The sequence below is a fragment of the Hypomesus nipponensis genome, chromosome 23, assembly GCF_054491055.1.
Source record: "Hypomesus nipponensis isolate SF chromosome 23, ASM5449105v1, whole genome shotgun sequence".
In the NCBI taxonomy this organism is placed as follows: domain Eukaryota; kingdom Metazoa; phylum Chordata; class Actinopteri; order Osmeriformes; family Osmeridae; genus Hypomesus; species Hypomesus nipponensis.
The window spans coordinates 1,664,223-1,680,966 of record NC_140383.1 but is presented as its reverse complement, the minus strand read 5'-3'; the positions used below and the strand labels follow the sequence as shown (position 1 = coordinate 1,680,966).

At 44.1% G+C, this 16,744-nt stretch overlaps 2 protein-coding genes across 3 annotated transcripts; both read left to right on the top strand.

Annotated features, from left to right (window-relative positions):
• The first annotated feature begins 245 nt into the window (after window positions 1–245).
• On the top strand, window positions 246–11,199 carry esyt3 (extended synaptotagmin-like protein 3). The gene is made up of 23 exons (XM_084688166.1): window positions 246–867; window positions 2,178–2,219; window positions 2,338–2,472; window positions 3,038–3,114; window positions 3,716–3,785; window positions 3,879–3,968; window positions 4,065–4,120; window positions 4,236–4,356; window positions 4,547–4,723; window positions 4,917–4,999; window positions 5,250–5,298; window positions 5,439–5,528; window positions 6,304–6,366; window positions 6,601–6,660; window positions 7,573–7,647; window positions 7,804–7,890; window positions 8,226–8,375; window positions 8,771–9,132; window positions 9,375–9,473; window positions 9,655–9,786; window positions 10,118–10,223; window positions 10,349–10,398; window positions 10,584–11,199. The coding sequence occupies exons 1-23, from the start codon at window positions 445–447 to the stop codon at window positions 10,621–10,623; spliced, it is 2,637 nt and encodes an 878-aa protein (XP_084544292.1). The 5' UTR covers window positions 246–444; the 3' UTR covers window positions 10,624–11,199.
• Window positions 11,200–11,305: 106 nt separating this feature from the next.
• On the top strand, window positions 11,306–15,655 carry LOC146233538 (uncharacterized). Of its 2 annotated transcripts, none has more exons than XM_084688171.1 (4): window positions 11,306–11,484; window positions 12,649–13,395; window positions 13,677–13,846; window positions 14,246–15,654. In XM_084688171.1, exons 2-4 carry the CDS (start codon window positions 12,670–12,672, stop codon window positions 15,180–15,182), a joined length of 1,833 nt encoding a protein of 610 aa, XP_084544297.1. In that variant the 5' UTR covers window positions 11,306–11,484; window positions 12,649–12,669; the 3' UTR covers window positions 15,183–15,654. The 2 variants fall into 2 exon arrangements, with proteins under 2 accessions (XP_084544297.1, XP_084544298.1); XM_084688172.1 differs by lacking the exon at window positions 11,306–11,484 and adding an exon at window positions 11,515–12,277 and having other exon boundaries at window positions 14,246–15,655.
• The last annotated feature ends 1,089 nt before the right edge of the window (window positions 15,656–16,744 follow it).

Here is a 16,744-nt window from a genome sequence, read left to right as displayed (position 1 = left end):
AGCCTAATTGCACGCATGTTTCGAAATTTGGGGCCTGTGTTATGTTCAACATTTATGCAAATGTTACCCTTTTGGGTTTATAAATGTGTATTTAATCTATGTTAAGATATGCATTAAAGAATTCAGCACTTTAACGAATAAGCATCTTATTAGATATGGTACTCTGACATGCGTCACATCATTTTAGAACTTTTCCTGTTGGCGTGTAACGCATTGGAGTTCCAATGCAATGTGAGGCAGGCAAAGGGGGTGGATGCTTTTTGGGAGTGCCTATACCTGTTAGGTAGCTCAGAAACTATACGGAAGTTCAGTAACGGCTTCAGGAATAGCAAAGCTACCACATTCAAAATAACATTTTAGCGATCACTTTGTTACATGTACCACACATTTATGTAGCAAATGTTCAGCGAATCTTGATTGGGACCCAAAGCTAAAAGCACGGGAATGCGGCGACGTGACGCACTTCTGTCGGAGAGCGGGGGAATTCAACAGCACCAGAACCAAAGCCAATATTGTGCCGAACAACCTGTGACATCCACAAGCAAAATGAACCCAGACGCCTTCAGCGACACCGGGATCTCTGGAGGAGGGAGCCCAGTCCAGGAATTGAGTCCGAGCGCCGTCAACCAAATGCTGATGGAATTCCTTATGTATTTTGGGAGAGCCATTTTATTTTTTTATCCTGTTTACTTGACAGGATATTTCGGATTTAGCATCAGCTGGGTTTTGTTGTGTATGATGATGATCACCTGGTGGAAGAAAAATCGAAAGTGGAAAGATGTCCGAATTGATTCGGCTATAAACTTTTTCGATAACGAAAAACAAGTGATCATCAAAGAACTGAAAACTTTAAACATGGCATCATGGGTATGTATGGATCGCCGAGCCCTCCAATGTCCTGACACCATGGAAACCACTGGTCCAAATGTAGGCCTGCTACAACTTGTAGGCTAATAACTTTTGACAAGAAACTTCATTATTTAGCTTACCAGGTTATGCGTACTTAAATAGCCTAGGCCTATTACTGACAAAACTCGCATGCCTCTAATGAAAATAGAGGCACATAAAATAAGCTGTTTACAATGTTCAATAGCATAGCTATGTCCCACAAACATTTTTAAACGAAAGCAGAGAAAACAGGCTAATATCCTTCAGTTCCACATCCTTAATTTAGTCATTAATATTACTCAACCAATGAGTCATCTGTCTCAAATTCTTAGTTTTGCCATTGAGAGAATTTGAATGACATGGCTCACTATAAGTGTCAGTTTAAGCAGAACGGAAAGACAATAACATCTGGGGCAAATAAGTGGTTACGCCTTTGAATTCCCCCCAAAATAGACGAAATGTGTGGACTACCCTCAAGGGGAAGGGGAACAAAAAGCCAGCAAATTGCAGTCAGTAGTTCTCCAAAGACGCTATGCAGCTGGACAAGGTCGATGCCCTCAAAACTTTAAACAAGACTCAATGTTTTTGTGGACACACTTCATCACATCAAGAAATTCGTGTAGTCACCTGGTGGCACACATAGAGTAAAATGGTCCAAGCCTTGCTTATTGTATACGATTGTAGTTGTGAATTGTATTTTATAAAAACATCATTTCAATGAAAGTGGGCGTGCGTGTCTATGGTCCCTTGTTTATAATCCTGTTTCAAATGTTCTAAACAGAAACCTTATTAGTCATTTGATCCTGCCAAACCTGTTTTCCCCCTTTGATAACTCCCCTTAGTATTTAGTATTCAATTGATTTGTTAAAACAATAGGTGCTCCAGTCTAATTTACTATAGGGCCTACAGTTTATACTAATCTGGAAACTATATTGACATAAAAATAAGAGAACAATTGTGAAATAATTGTGGTTCTAATATTCCTATGTCCTCACCTCACAACGATTAGCTTGCTCAAACATAACATGCCAAAATAGAATGAATTACAATTATGTTTATTATCATATCAGCAATGTGTATGAATCTCATTGTGCATTTTCTAATTTCCCCTGATTCGACACATCATTTCAAGAAACAAATTGGCTACTGGGCTAATCATTTGACAGTTCTTTGTATGTGCACAAAATGTGACAGTGAATGAATGTGCTGTATTGCACTGGCCACCATCAAAAATATGTAGTATCTTTCATCATCATACCATGTTATACTCAATATTGTCTCTCTCCAAGGTCCATTTTCCTGATGTTGAGAAAGTTGACTGGCTGAACAAGGTAAAACACTTGAAATAATCATCTGCATTCCCATTTCTATTTCAAACAAAGGAGGTGGATGTGTAGCTATCAGGACAGGATCAGGTGTCAGTTCTCTGAAACGTTGTCCTACATGTAGATCCTACAGCAGGCTTGGCCTTTCTTTGGCATGTTTATGGAAAAGCTCCTCAAGGAGAAGATCCAGCCTTCCGTGAGGCTGTCCAGCCCCCACCTCAAGACCTTCTCCTTCAGCAAGATCCACTTCGGTCAGAAGGTGAGCCGCCTGTTCCCCCCCAGGGGCCTGTTCCCCCCCCCAGGGGCCTGTTCCCCCCCCCCAGGGGCCTGTTCCCCCCCCCCCAGGGGCCTGTTCCCCCCCCCCACGGGCCTGTTCCCCCCCCCCAGGGGCCTGTTCCCCCCCCCAGGGGCCTGTTCCCCCCCCCAGGGGCCTGTTCCCCCCCCCCCAGGGGCCTGTTCCCCCCCCCCAGGGGCCTGTTCCCCCCCCCCCACGGGCCTGTTCCCCCCCCAGGGGCCTGTTCCCCCCCCCCCAGGGGCCTGTTCCCCCCCCCCCAGGGGCCTGTTCCCCCCCCCCCCAGGGGCCTGTTCCCCCCCAGGGGCCCACCCCTTTATGTTCCATAAAGCGAGGTTCCTGAATAAGCCAGGCTAGTGTCAGTTACTTTCCCAGACATAAGCCTGGCTTATTCGGTAAACTCGCTTCATGGAACAGGCCCCAGATCAAATGGAGTAATGTTTATGAAATTAGTTTCTAGTCCTGGATATGGCATGTTAGTGTTTTGTATAATTATACGGTATGCCAAATAATCATGCACCGTTGGTTTCAGCCTGTCAAGATTACTGGTGTGCAAGTGTATACTCATGAGGTGGATAAGAGGGAGGTGATCCTGGATATGAATGTGAGGTACGGATCATAGTTTTCTACTCTTTAAAGTGGTGTCAGTTGCTGAAGGGTGATACTAGTGGAACTGTGCAGTGGGATCAGCCACCACAGGCTGGCCACCACGCTTCCTGTTTTGTTCTTAGCATGTGCTGTTGGTGTGCTTAGCATGTTCTTAGTGTGTGTTGTTGGTGTGCTTAGCATGTTCTTAGCATGTGCTGTTGGTGTGCTTAGCATGTTCTTAGTGTGTGCTGTTGGTGTGCTTAGCATGTTCTTAGCGTGTGTTGTTTGTGTGCTTAGCATGTTCTTAGCGTGTGTTGTTGGTGTGCTTAGCATGTTCTTAGTGTGTGTTGTTGGTGTGCTTAGCATGTTCTTAGCGTGTGTTGTTGGTGTGCTTAGCATGTTCTTAGTGTGTGCTGTTGGTGTGCTTAGCATGTTATTAGCGTGTGTTGTTGGTGTGCTTAGCATGTTCTTGGTGTGTGCTGTTGGTGTGCTTAGCATGTTCTTAGCATGTGTTGTTGGTGTGCTTAGCATGTTCTTAGAGTGTGCTGTTGGTGTGCTTAGCATGTTCTTAGCGTGTGTTGTTGGTGTGCTTAGCATGTTCTTAGCGTGTGTTGTCTTACAGTTACGATGGAGATGTGGACATTGACGCTCAGGTGAACACCGCCATCTCCGCTGGAGTGAAAGGAGTTCAGGTGGGTTGGGCGTCTCGCTTGTTAGAGGTTAGAGGTAAAGCTAGTGTAGTAATGAACTCTGTGTGATGTGACAGCTGAGGGGTGTGTCTTCAGTTCCAGGGGATGCTGCGCGTTATTCTGGAGCCTCTGGTTGGACAGGCTCCTCTGGTGGGAGGAGTCACCATGTTCTTCATTCGCCGCCCGGTAAATGGGAAAGAAAACACAGACATTTTAATGTGAAGCCACCAGTTAAGTTCTTAATCCTGCTAAGTTTTTATGTTGAACTTGTTTTCTTCTCAGACCCTGCAAATCAACTGGACTGGGATGACCAATTTACTAGACACTCCAGCTCTAAGGTTTAATTTTCTCAAATTTCTTTCATTTGTAATATATCTTGAAGCATATCATGAATCATTTCATGTCAAGTTATCTTCTTTAAAAAATAAATAAGTCATAACTTTTGCCTCTCAGTCACATCTCCGAGGGGGCTATCATGGACATCATCGCCTCCCTCATGGTCCTCCCCAACCGCATGTGCTTCCCCCTCATAGACCAGGTGAAGGTGGACCAGATGAGGTTCCCTCTGCCCCGCGTACGTAGGGCGGACGTCTGTCTGCATCCATTAAAAGATTCCAGCTCTTGTTTCGTTTGCACGCCAGAAAAACAAGTTGGAATGTGTTTAAGTTAGTAACTGATTTAGGCTGAGGTGTGTCTGTGGTGCTTTTGGTTGGTGTTTTGGTGCGTTCTCACTGTGGTGTTTGTTCCCCGGCTCCCCTCCTCAGGGGGTGGTGAGGGTCCACCTGCTGGAGGCCAGGGACCTGGTAGCCAAGGACACCTACATGATGGGGATGGTGAAGGGGAAGTCTGACCCTTACGCCATCCTCAAGGTGGGCAACAGACAGGTCAAGAGCAAAACCATCTTCAAGAACCTCCATCCACGATGGAATGAAATATACGAGGTACACGCATGCACACACTGTCATGGAAGGCTGAGCGCTTCCATCAAGCAGTTCACTGGAAAATACTGTGAGTGCGTTTGAAGTTTAAAATAAACTTGGAACGAGTGAGTTTTGAGCAGAGACTTGGACACGCAGAGACGACACCAACATTTTATGTGCTTGTGTCTGGTCATCGTGTGTTTCCGCGGGGCAGTTTGTGGTCCATGAGGCCCCAGGACAGGATCTGGAGCTGGAGCTGTATGATGAAGACACGGACAAAGATGACTTCTTGGGCAGGTGAGCAAATACATTCAATACCATACATCCAATACCATACATCAAATACCATATATCCAATACCATACATCCGATACCATACATCAAAGAGCAGTGTAGAAACAACTTTTCAGGTGTCACAAGTTGACACCAGTTCTCCTGCCTCTGAGCTGTTAAAACGTAGTGCCGTCATATTCTAGTTATATTATATGGGATGCGCTGAGGACATTATTGGATCAGCATTAGGACTGGTTAACATCTTCTTTTACAGTTTTAATCTGGACTTTGGAGAAGTCAAGAGGGAAAAAGAAATGGACCAGGTGAGAGGTCCAAAAATCAGTTCATGCCTTAATCTTGAAAATGTGTATAGTAAAGATACTAGTAATGGTAGTAAATTGAAAGCTTATAAAAGGTTTGCCGGTGGTTGATGACCGGCTCATGAAGTGTTGACATGTTGCAGTGGTTTCGTCTGGAGGAGATCCAGAGTGGAGAAGTGCACCTGAAGCTACAGTGGCTCTCCCTGCAGACAGACCAGACCCTGCTAGCACAGGTGAGCTGTACCTGTCAGACCAGACCCTGCTAGCACAGGTAAACTGTACCTGTCAGACCAGACCCTGCTAGCACAGGTGAGCTGTACCTGTCAGACCAGACCCTGCTAGCACAGGTGAGCTGTACCTGTCAGACCAGACCCTGCTAGCACAGGTGAGCTGTACCTGTCAGACCAGACCCTGCTAGCACAGGTGAGCTGTACCTGTCAGACCAGACCCTGCTAGCATAGGTGAGCTGTACCTGTCAGACCAGACCCTGCTAGCACAGGTGAGCTGTACCTGTCAGACCAGACCCTGCTAGCACAGGTGAGCTGTACCTGTTAGACCAGACCCTGCTAGCACAGGTGAGCTGTACCTGTCAGACCAGACCCTGCTAGCACAGGTGAGCTGTACCTGTCAGACCAGACCCTGCTAGCACAGGTGAGCTGTACCTGTCAGACCAGACCCTGCTAGCACAGGTGAGCTGTACCTGTCAGACCAGACCCTGCTAGCACAGGTGAGCTGTACATGTCAGACCAGACCCTGCTAGCACAGGTGAGCTGTACCTGTCAGACCAGACCCTGCTAGCACAGGTGAGCTGTACCTGTCAGACCAGAGGCTGCTAGCACAGGTGAGCTGTACCTGTCAGACCAGACCCTGCTAGCACAGGTGAGCTGTACCTGTCAGACCAGACCCTGCTAGCACAGGTGAGCTGTAGCTGTCAGAGCAGACCCTGCTAGCACAGGTGAGCTGTAGCTGTCAGACCAGCTGTTTACTGACTGTAATGTTTGCGTTCAGACCACAGATGGATGTGCCTGTGCTATGTTGGCTGTGTACCTGGACAACGCCTCAAATCTACCGGTAAACTGTCACAACCTTCGTCACCTCCCTTAGCACCCTCCGTCACGCACATTTTCATACTTACTGTAACGACAATTGTCAAGCTTGATGCTATTTTGGGGGGTTAAATGTTTAATTTTACAGTACGTAGTCCATTCTTACATTGCAGATAGACTGCAATGAATCATTAGTTTCCATGATGTATTTACGTAAGGTCTTCTACTGATTCTGAATGTTTGTGCTTCTTCTCTAAAGACAGAGCAAAGTGAGTTCAGCCACAATGAGAAACATGGGAAACACGCCAAACAAGCCCGGGTAAGAGGGCCGCCTGAGGTCACTGGTACAGACCTGCCCCCTGGTGGCGGGCTGGGTGAACTGGTCTTTGTGTGGCTGGTATTTCCTGTCTGTCTGGTGGCTGTTGGCCGCTGGGTGGTGGCTGTAATCAGGGTGTGAGCAGCTGGTGTTTCACACCTGGCATGTTCTGGACGGTGTCAAATTACAGCGTTGGGATAGAAATGTAGAATGGGAAGCGTGTGTAGCGTAGACCTCAGGGCATCTTGTTGGTTTCATTAAGTTTCAGTGCATCTCTGACATGCCCCTCACTTGTCCTCCGATCTAGAGGTCTGGATAAGAGTAGAGGTGACTAGTCAACCTCTAGCCCCTCCACATAAGGACGGCTCTGGTTATACTCCCTCACCTTTGTTTAAATGTCTCTGTAGGAAGCTAAAACTTGGCCTGAACCTTTTAGATTTGACTTCCGGATTCTAGAGGAGACCCGCTAGTGTTCCTCAGGTGTGAAGGTTTCATTAGACACGGGAGGAACGTGTCCCATCCAATGGCAAATCTGTCCCACCCACTTTCCAGTAAGAAAATCGTATTTAACTGCCGCATCATTCGTAAAAGTAGCTGTCCCATCCACATTTATAACAAAGCTACGCCCCTGGCGTTCATTATGTGTAGTGTGTCTGTTGTGTCTGCTTGCTGAGGTCTCTACGGGCTGAGCTGGGCTGGCGGTGTTGTAGCTACACTCAGAATGGAATGTAGACGCGTGCCTTTGCAAGGGAGTTGTCTCCCGGCAACATTCCAGGCTGCTGTCTGATGCAAAGTGGTTCTCTGCCTTTCCTTCTCTAACCGCACACGTTCTCTCATGTTGACATGCCAACGTGTGTGTAGACATTAAGGTGTTGAGAAAAATCAGTGACCCCTGACCTCTTCCTCTCCCTGTAGCTAACGAAGAGAAGTGCCAATAATCTCAACTCCTACGTGGAATTCTCCATCGCTGATCAGAGCAAGAAGAGCAAGGTTCAGATTCCAGTTTGAGCATACACAGGGACAAAATAATCCTCATAATAATCATATTCTTAGGACTGCATGTTGATTTTTGTAGAAGAACATTTACATTTTTATTTTTTATTTTTTCCTGAATGATTGACTGGCGTTCTGTCCGTCTCGCTGCAGATTGTATATGGATCCAAAGACCCTGTGTGGGAGGAATGCTTCACGTTCTTTGTTCACAGTGTAACAAATCAGCAGCTCAATGTTCAGGTACCAAATAAGCAACAATTCCTCCTGTAGGATAGGTATGTTTGTATTCAAAATATAAACAACACCATAAATTTTATTGTTTCCTACCATAATCTTTATTTTATTATATGTTAGCTTATCATAGGTGTAATCTATGTTCTGAGTACTTTTATGTCATGTTATGCCAGGTTGCTTTACCTTGTCTTGTCCAAAGAATTTCAGTGCCCAGTCTGACCCTGTGTTGTCCTGTGCATCTGAGAGTAAAATACTTGAACTTGAATAATCTCTACTAATCAATTGTAATTTTGATGTCTAGACATACAGTATATATTAAGACGGTCGTCTTCTCCACTTAGGTAAAGAAACCAGACAAGAAGGCAATACTGGGCACACTGAACATCCCCATGAGCCGCCTGCTGGGAGCCTCAGACATGACCCTGGACCAGCGCTTCCTGCTGGAGCGATCCGGAGCCATCAGCCAGGTCCAGATGAAGGCCACGCTGAGGGTGAGCCCTGGGCGCAAGGAGTTCTTGATTCACAGCTAGTGACAAGTTAAATATTCACTTTTATACACTTTAAAACACTTGTTCTTTTTTACATTTACATTACATTTACATTTAGTAATTTAGCAGACGCTCTTATCCAGAGCAACTTGGAGTAAGTACAGGGACATTCCCCCCGAGGCAAGTAGGATCAAGTGCCTTGCCCAAGGACACAACGTCATTTTGCACAGCTGGGAATCTAACCAGCGACCTTCTGATTACTAGCCCGATTCCCTAACTGCTCAGCCACCTGACTCCCTGACTCCTTTTTTAAACAGCAATGTGTTTTTGCTAAGGATATATTATTGTTCTGTAGTGTTTTGAATTACTTGAGTTTTTGTCACTATCCTTCATTTCAGATCCTGAAGATTGAAAAACCCCAACCTAGGGTCGTCAAGGATCCACCTCTCCAACCTCTAGCACCACCCTCACAGAGCTGCCAGGGTGGCCCTGGACCCCCTCCCGCATCCTCCTCCGCTCTACCCTCCTCTCACGCCCAGGCACCCTCCAGCAGCCAAACACCTTCTGCTGGAGCTCCTCCTCTCAACGGGCACCAAGGTGACTACGTCTCCCAACGTCACGGGTCCTTCCTGGCGGCTGACGCCCGCAGGACAGCCCCCTCCACCCCGCTCATGCGGCGCTACGACTCTCACAGCCTCCTGTCGGAAAACTCCATCGCCTCATCGAGATTCGACCTCACCGAAGGAGCGTCCTACCCGGAGTGAGTCTCCTCGTACTGTTAAACGTTTAAATTGTTATTTTTTACCTCTTTTCACACAAATGTTTGATGAAAACATTTGAAGTGATTGAAATGCCTTGCCATACACGTTATGAGTTATAATTCAAAGATTGCATGCTACAATAGCATCCGGATGTTAAGTGGTTCACAGACTGTTGTGAGAGTTTAATATCCTCAGTGGTCCTTGATAAGCCTCTCCTCCTGACCTACACATGTGACTCCAGGGCCATCATGAACCACCAGGGCACCTTCGGAGACATCCAGATCACAGTGCGCTACGCCACCCTGAGGACCAAGCTCATCGTCCTGGTCAACTCCTGCAGGTAACCCTGCTCTGAACACTCACACCATCTCTAACTAGTGTTTTTACTCACTAGTACAAACCGCAGGTATTCAAGTTTTTCCTCCATCCTGTAGAGAAACCACAACATTTGTTTATCTTGTGTGACTGAATCTGTCTGATGTGATCCTGATCACGGTGATTTCCCCCGTCCCTCTCCTCAGGAACCTCGTCCCCTGTGGTGAGAACGGCTCTGACGCCTACGTCCGCCTCTACCTGCTCCCAGACCAGTCCTGGAAGCACCGCGTGAGGACCCAGGTCAAGAGGAGGACCGTCAATCCTGTCTTCAACGAGAAGTACAAGCCGCTACACCAGGACCTCACCTGTTTCATTATCATTTTTGATACCATATTATATTTGATATTTATGCCTTTATTCTGCAGTATTTGTTTTATGTTTCTTTATATTTATACTGACTATTTTAATTGCTAGGCACCACCTACGAAAGAAAATTCCTCGTATGTGTAAACCAACTTAGCACTATACCGGATTCTGATTCTGAAAGATATTGAATTCAGTTTTCAAGTTGTAACCAAGGATGAGAAAAAAATGACTGTAAGCTGTGATTATTTAATATGATGAATTTTCCATTTAAATACATTTTTACATTCTGATCTTGATGCGTAGGTTTGAGTTTGATGCATCGATACAGGAAGCAGCGACCAGGAAGTTGGATGTTGCAGTGAAGAACAACAGGATGTTTCACACACGGGAGAGGAAGGAGATTGGAAAAGTAAGCCACTCTAACTTCTCTCATGTTTTTAGATGCTAACTAACTATATTTTAAAGATGGATGGCTCAGATATAGTCACTTATACACAAGTTTTGCAAAACTAAAGATCAGATGTGTTGCCACAGGTTCTTATTGATCTGTCCCAGCTAGACCTGGCGAAAGGCTCGACAGATTGGTAAGTACTTCAGAGTAGTCTGCTGTTCTCTCATAGCTCATGAACAACATAATCAAACCCACGCCTGTCTGGACACTTTGCACTTCATTTGCCAGTCTCCTATTTTCATCAATGTTTTAAGTTTCATCAAAGTAAATAAAAGGATAGTAAGTCAAACCAGCTCATTTCTTCTTGTTTTGTGACAGGTATGAGCTCACTCTACCAGGGTTGAGAACCACCAGCTAGGCAGAGCCATTACATCAGGAAGAGATGCTCTTTAGGATCTACACTGACTTGCCAATTGAACTGATTAGACTTTGACAACAGCCTATGTACCATTTAACATGTGGCTGCTATTGTAGGATGACCTCTGCCCTTACATGGTTGCACTGTTCTAAACAATTTTCAAAATTATTATTTTTTGCTTCATAATAGTTGTGCATATTTTACCTTAATTGTATGAAAGTGTAGTATTGAGTATGCGGTGTCTGGGAACTTATGTCACAAGAATCTTTACTTTTACTTACAGTAACTGACAAATGACAAATTTTCTCCTATTTGTATGGTTTCTATGGTTTTCTATGGTTTTGTTGACTAAACAAATTAGCCATATTGGGGACATTTTAATGTTTTGTATTTTTATTTCTTATCTCAATCCAAACAATTATTTATTTGATTGGAGCAAAAAAAAAGTTTTTATTGCTGTGCATAGAGACTAAAATACAAGTTATGTCGTTTTATTTGAATGCATTTTATTTGTACATGACGAACAACAATTCTGATTCCTTATTCTCCTTATTTGCTTATGTTATTTTCTGTTTTATTAAATTATTTTACAATTATTATTCTCTTCCTCAAACTGTTTTCCAGATCTATTTTCAACAGACGGTGACCACTCATAAAAGCTTCAGTCGAAGAAGCAAGTTTTGTTGCTGAAGTCTAACTGTAGAGGGCAGGGCAGTGACGTCGAGAGGCTCCAAGCAAAGGTTTTGTTTATCTCGTACAGTGGGCGTGGTAGGCTACAGTTCAAAATCTAAGTCAAAAGTTTCTGAACAGCAGTTTTGTATCTATATCGTGCATCGTTTGTGCAACAGTTGAAAGCAAAAGGTAGGCTACATTACTGCACAGCAGTTTTCAGTCTACAGACTTGGCCGAGCATGGGTAGGCCTACGTGTATTTTCAAGTTAAAATTTGTTTAATGAAAGATTAGTAAAGCTTGGAGGATAGGACAAAAATAATCGTTAAACGTATTATTACGTATAATCGTTAAATCGTATTATTTACAAGAGATGTGGTAAGAATGCGTTAGCATAACCAGTGAAGCAAGTTGAATATATAGGCCTGATATATTTTCATGTAAATGCCTGTAAAATGACCGTTACCAAACGTTAACTTTTCGATTTACGTAAGACAAATCCCAGTTCTACTCAGATTCAACAGAAAAACACGAAGACAGGTTGTTTTCTGTCCCACTCGCAATACATGCATGGTATCCTGTTTACAGAGTACAGTAAGAACAGGACGTCCCGAAACATCCGGTCTCGGCTAGTCAAATCGAAAGTGAAAGGAATCTACAGTGTTGAAATTGACGCACATTAAGTAGACCGAAGCCAATTTCATTCAGTTTGTTTGTGCCTGTTTCTGTACACTTTGAGATAAACAACATATGACAATGACATCTGTCAACTTAAATGTGTATTGAATAAAACATTAGGGAAATTAAATTGGATAATTACTGGGTAGAAGAATTGAGTGATGTGTGCTCGGGGCACAGATGTTGGGGGCCAGGAGGACTGAGGAGAGGAGTAAGCTGTGTGGTTCCCTAAAGGCCAAGAACTCCCCTGAGTTCTACCTCCACACAGAAACACACTGAACAGTAATCACCTGGCATCCTAAAAATGTATAGTGTATACTATAAATAAATAATTCTATACATTAGCTTTCCATTGCTGAATTCTAATGAGAAATGGTGCAAAACAGGATACATTATAAAGTATTGCAATGGTATCCTACCTTTTTAATTGGATACTAACTTCCATAATGTTTATTAATTGTGAGTCATAATTATTAAATTGTTGAAGTTTCTAACCCAGTTGTCGATTAGCTGCCACACAACCTTTTGTGCAAGTAAAACTCTTTCATGTAGAAACAAAACTAGTTTCCCAGTGTGTCCTTTGAGAATTTGTATATAAATCAAATAGGCCTACTCTGAGTATTATAGAACTAACAATATATTGTCTTAACAATTTAATTTGTCTTTTATCTTTACAGTCACCTACTCACTGAATCACCATGGAGATCGCCAAAAAGTTGTGTGATGAGCTCTACGCTCTCATCGAGAATCAAAAGCGATGTGCTCCTCAACTAGTAAACCTGGCCAAAGAGTTGGAGTCCCAGAGAAAAGCCTACACTGTGGCTAAATATGCTGGGAACACCGCCTCTGTGCTGGGCTCCGCGGCGGTAGTAGGGGCGGGCTTGGTCACCTTCTTTAGCGGGGGTGTGGCTGCTCCCCTCCTGGTCGCTGCTACGGCTGCAGCTGGGGCCACGGTGGGAGGGGCCGGGGTCGTCATTAACCTGGGGGCCCAGTTATTTGAGTGGCTGCAGTCCAGCAGCACCTTGAAAGATGCGGAGAAGATCATAGATAAGATCAAGTGGCTTAGAGAGAATATTGAGAGACTTCAGAAAGAGCTGAAAGAAGTGTGTGAGAAGTTCCTCAAGTTAGAGTCCTCAGGGCCCCCTGGAGGGATGGGCCTTGACCCGATGGAGTACATTCTGAGAGCCATAGCCTTACGGAGCGGCGTGGAGTGGCACACTAATGACCCGTTGATCCGAGTGGTGTCGAATTGGCCCAATCATAGGTTCTCGGTAAACAAAATCCATCGTGGCCACGGTGATTCTTTTCACTTTATGGTGGCGTTTCCAGTTTTGAATGTTGCCTGCCTGGCTTTGGTTCCAAAAGAGGTTGGAAAAGCGGCCTTAAAGACAACTCTTGCTGGAACTTTAAAGGGTGTAGCGCAAGTAAGTGTTTTAACTTATGGGGTAATAACAGGTCAGCGCAAATAACATCAACAAGTGTACCAATAATGCTACCTTTAAATGAAGGGTATGTTTGATTTAAATTTGACAAAAAGGATTCTTATTTGCAGTATACAAAATAAAACAGGGAACACATTTTCTTTAGAGGTCATTTCAACTGCTGGTTCTAATTGTCAAGAGGTGTACTGGGTGAGTTTCCAATGCACAGATAGTGTGATGTAGATATTACAGGTTCTGTTCAGTAATTTCTCAGTCTCTTTCAGATCGGTGGAGGAGTTCTTGGTGTGGCACTGTCTCTTCCAGGAATGATTTCCAATATAAAAGAATTAGTCAAAGGAGATCATGTGACAGAAGCCAGCAAATCTTTGAGAGATACAGCCAAGGAAATGAAGACTGTTGCGGAGGACTTGGAGAAAGAGCTTGACTCGATCCAGTAAGCTGTTTCTTAATGTTCTACATGCAAGGCACACATTTCAAATAAAAGACTAATTTCTCTTAAGTTAACTTTCAAATCTAGCCTAAGGGACTTGCTGTATTCAATGTTCTGTTTGTTTTAAATTACATATTATACGTTTTTTTGTAAAATGTTGATTAATCTTAAAATTACTTCTGGAGTGCAATGTAAAGTGTATGTTTGCTGATAGTGATAATTCATCCATTTCTCTCTCATCTGCCTTTGTCTTAGTAACTGAAAATCCCATTCAGGTGTACCACTATCTTATTAACATCCACAATGTGAAAACACACATAACTGTGGACCCATGAATTAGAATTTCCAGCAACATTTCTGTGGTCTAATTACATTGTGTACCTTCTGCATCTTTTCTCACAGGGAGATCATCAAGGAGATCAGTGAGGTGAAGAGCTGCATTGAAAGACTTGATTACTCTGATCCTGCCACTAAGAAGAGTAAAAGTCAAATCCAAAGGGAAAGAATAATCCTGGACTTTCTGAAGAAGACATCTCAAAATCAATATCTGCTGCAGTGGATTGAGAGCATGGCCAATATTGCACTGTTTCTCAACCTTGTGCTTTATTTAAACAAGCTGCTACAGGAAAACAAGAAGAAAAAGAAGAAGAAACAAACACATGAAGTTGACATCATCATTGTGGCACATGGAGAGATCACAAAACACCTCCTGCCAGCCTGTCTCCTGGTGCCGAGCCATGCCATCAAAGACACCATTCTCTACTCTCCCTGGAACTGTGCTATTGATAGTAAAGTGGCCTATGGCATCGCAAAAGGCCTCATCAAACCTAACCACCGAGACTTTTTCTGCTCCTGGTGTAAAGCACCTGAAGCCGACCACAAGCCGTCTTACCTTCCTGGCAGATGGAATCACATGAAAGATGCCGCTCTCATCCCAGAGATCTTTCTCCGTCCTGTGAAACCAGATGAAGATGCGTGGAAGAGGCTTGGATCCTTGGACAAGGAACTTCCAGAGGACCGCTTCCTTCTCCCGTACCTCCTACCAAAGGGTGTGGACCCAGAGCTCTTCCCAGGGGTTTCATTCCATGTTTTCATCTCTGCCTTAAACCTGGTCCTCATGCTGAGTGGAGTCAAAGCCACTGTCCATCTGGCAGCATTCCTATGCCAGTACAGCCGTAGAGATGAGAGCGTGTTGCTTGAGTACTCCTACGCTGACGACTACACTATAATGACCACAAGAGGTGACATGGAGGTAGATCGTCGGTCAGACCTGTACAAAGCGTTCAAACCAATGTTCGGGGAGTCTCCGTCCTGTCGCAGCAGAAGTTACCATCTCTAAACGTATCACCAAGCTGCGTATCACCAAGCTGCATATCACCAAGCTGCATATCACCAAGCTGCGGTCTCCGTCGCTAGTGAATTTGCTGTTGTGGATTTTAATAGAAGTCGTTGTAATGAATGAATCAAATCCATGCAAGTGGGAATAACATGTGAGCTTGTGATTAAGAAAATAGGTTAGCTTCTGTAGTGAAGCTGTGTCCCCCACAGTGCAAAAGTTAAAAGAAAATGCTTTTTATTGGTTTTTGTATTGGGTAAAGTTGTCGCAGCACAACCATGGGTCATTGTGACCCGAAGGCAGCACAAGGGTTAAGTTCATCATTCTCAACCCTAAATCTATCTTGTCCTTATTTCAGTATGATTTTCAAGTTTTACTCAATGCATATTCTACCACATGACTTAAAACAGTTAAATGTTTGCTTTTCATTACTGATGTGTTATTGGCATATTATTGGTTGATTGTAGCCTACTCAATAAAGATGTAATGGAAATTATGTTTTTCTGTCATTATGGTTGTCATGACAGTAAAAAGAAACAGATGGCACTAAATACCTGGGGCCGGGTGCACATAACACCTTAAGTTTTTTCCTTAAACATGACAATTAAGGGCAAATGTCTCCTTAGCTAAGGGATTTACTTAAGGGGGTTGCACAGAATACCTTAAATGGTTTCTTTAGCTAAGGTGAAACGTCAAGGGATTTACTACATTTGGTGTAACCGGTCCCACAGCATTTATGGCTACACAATGCATCCACAAGTTTCACTTTCCCTTAGTTTATATGACCCTAACAACAGAAAGCTTTATGGTGGGCTCATAATTGGAGTCAATGAATAACTCTAACCCTCCCACAGAACGAAGTCACATGATTTCACAGAACCTACACTTTTTTCACATTTTTTCTGGGGTTGGGTTTCTGACAGAATGTCATCTGGCAACAGGAGGAGAGATGGTGAAAAAACATTGCCAGGTGCGTTTTAAAATGGTATGTAGTAAATAAAAAGGTAGGCTACCTGTAGGTGAAAGTACCGCTTTACATGTTTAACCATATTTGTAAAACAAAAAAAGCCATGGAAAAAAGAAAGAGGAAATGATTTCCGAAGCATAGCTGCCATGGCCGCGGGAACTAGGGGTGCTGAGGGTGCTGCAGCACCCCCTGACAGCACGAGAATTTAAATTCAAATGACTTAAAAATCCACCACCGTGGCACAGCTCCGCAGTAGCGGACTGGCCATCGATAGAACCGGGAGAAGAATAATGATGGAAAACCAGGCTAAGAACTGAGGGTGGGGCTGAAAAATTCAGAGACAAAAAAATCACCTTCACTAGACAAGGTTTTAGCCACGGAAAAATGGTTGTGTTTATTTTACACAAAGCTCAACTATTTTGCGCTCAAATAAAGGCCCAAAAATCTACGCGCACTCGCATTAAGAATAGAACTCCCAAACTCGCATCACATCGAACACAGACTATGCTTGCATTAGCAGGGCAGCTGTGGTGGCGTATATGGGGGCCAGTTCTGGTGGGCCGGTCTGGATCTAAGTCCAGGGCCTATTTTTACTCCC

What these genes read in the sequence shown, in the direction of transcription:
- esyt3 (XM_084688166.1), top strand. Translation starts at nt 445, where the DNA reads ATGCGGCGACGTGACGCACTTCTGTCGGAGAGCGGGGGAATTCAACAG. An exon ending in CTGGAGTGAAAGGAGTTCAG is followed by an intron (nt 3,786 to 3,878) that starts GTGGGTTGGGCG and finishes GTGTGTCTTCAG; the next exon opens with TTCCAGGGGATGCTGCGCGT. An exon ending in AAAGATGACTTCTTGGGCAG is followed by an intron (nt 5,000 to 5,249) that starts GTGAGCAAATAC and finishes CTTCTTTTACAG; the next exon opens with TTTTAATCTGGACTTTGGAG.
- LOC146233538 (XM_084688172.1), top strand. Translation starts at nt 12,670, where the DNA reads ATGGAGATCGCCAAAAAGTTGTGTGATGAGCTCTACGCTCTCATCGAG. An exon ending in CTTTAAAGGGTGTAGCGCAA is followed by an intron (nt 13,396 to 13,676) that starts GTAAGTGTTTTA and finishes AGTCTCTTTCAG; the next exon opens with ATCGGTGGAGGAGTTCTTGG. An exon ending in AAAGAGCTTGACTCGATCCA is followed by an intron (nt 13,847 to 14,245) that starts GTAAGCTGTTTC and finishes CTTTTCTCACAG; the next exon opens with GGAGATCATCAAGGAGATCA.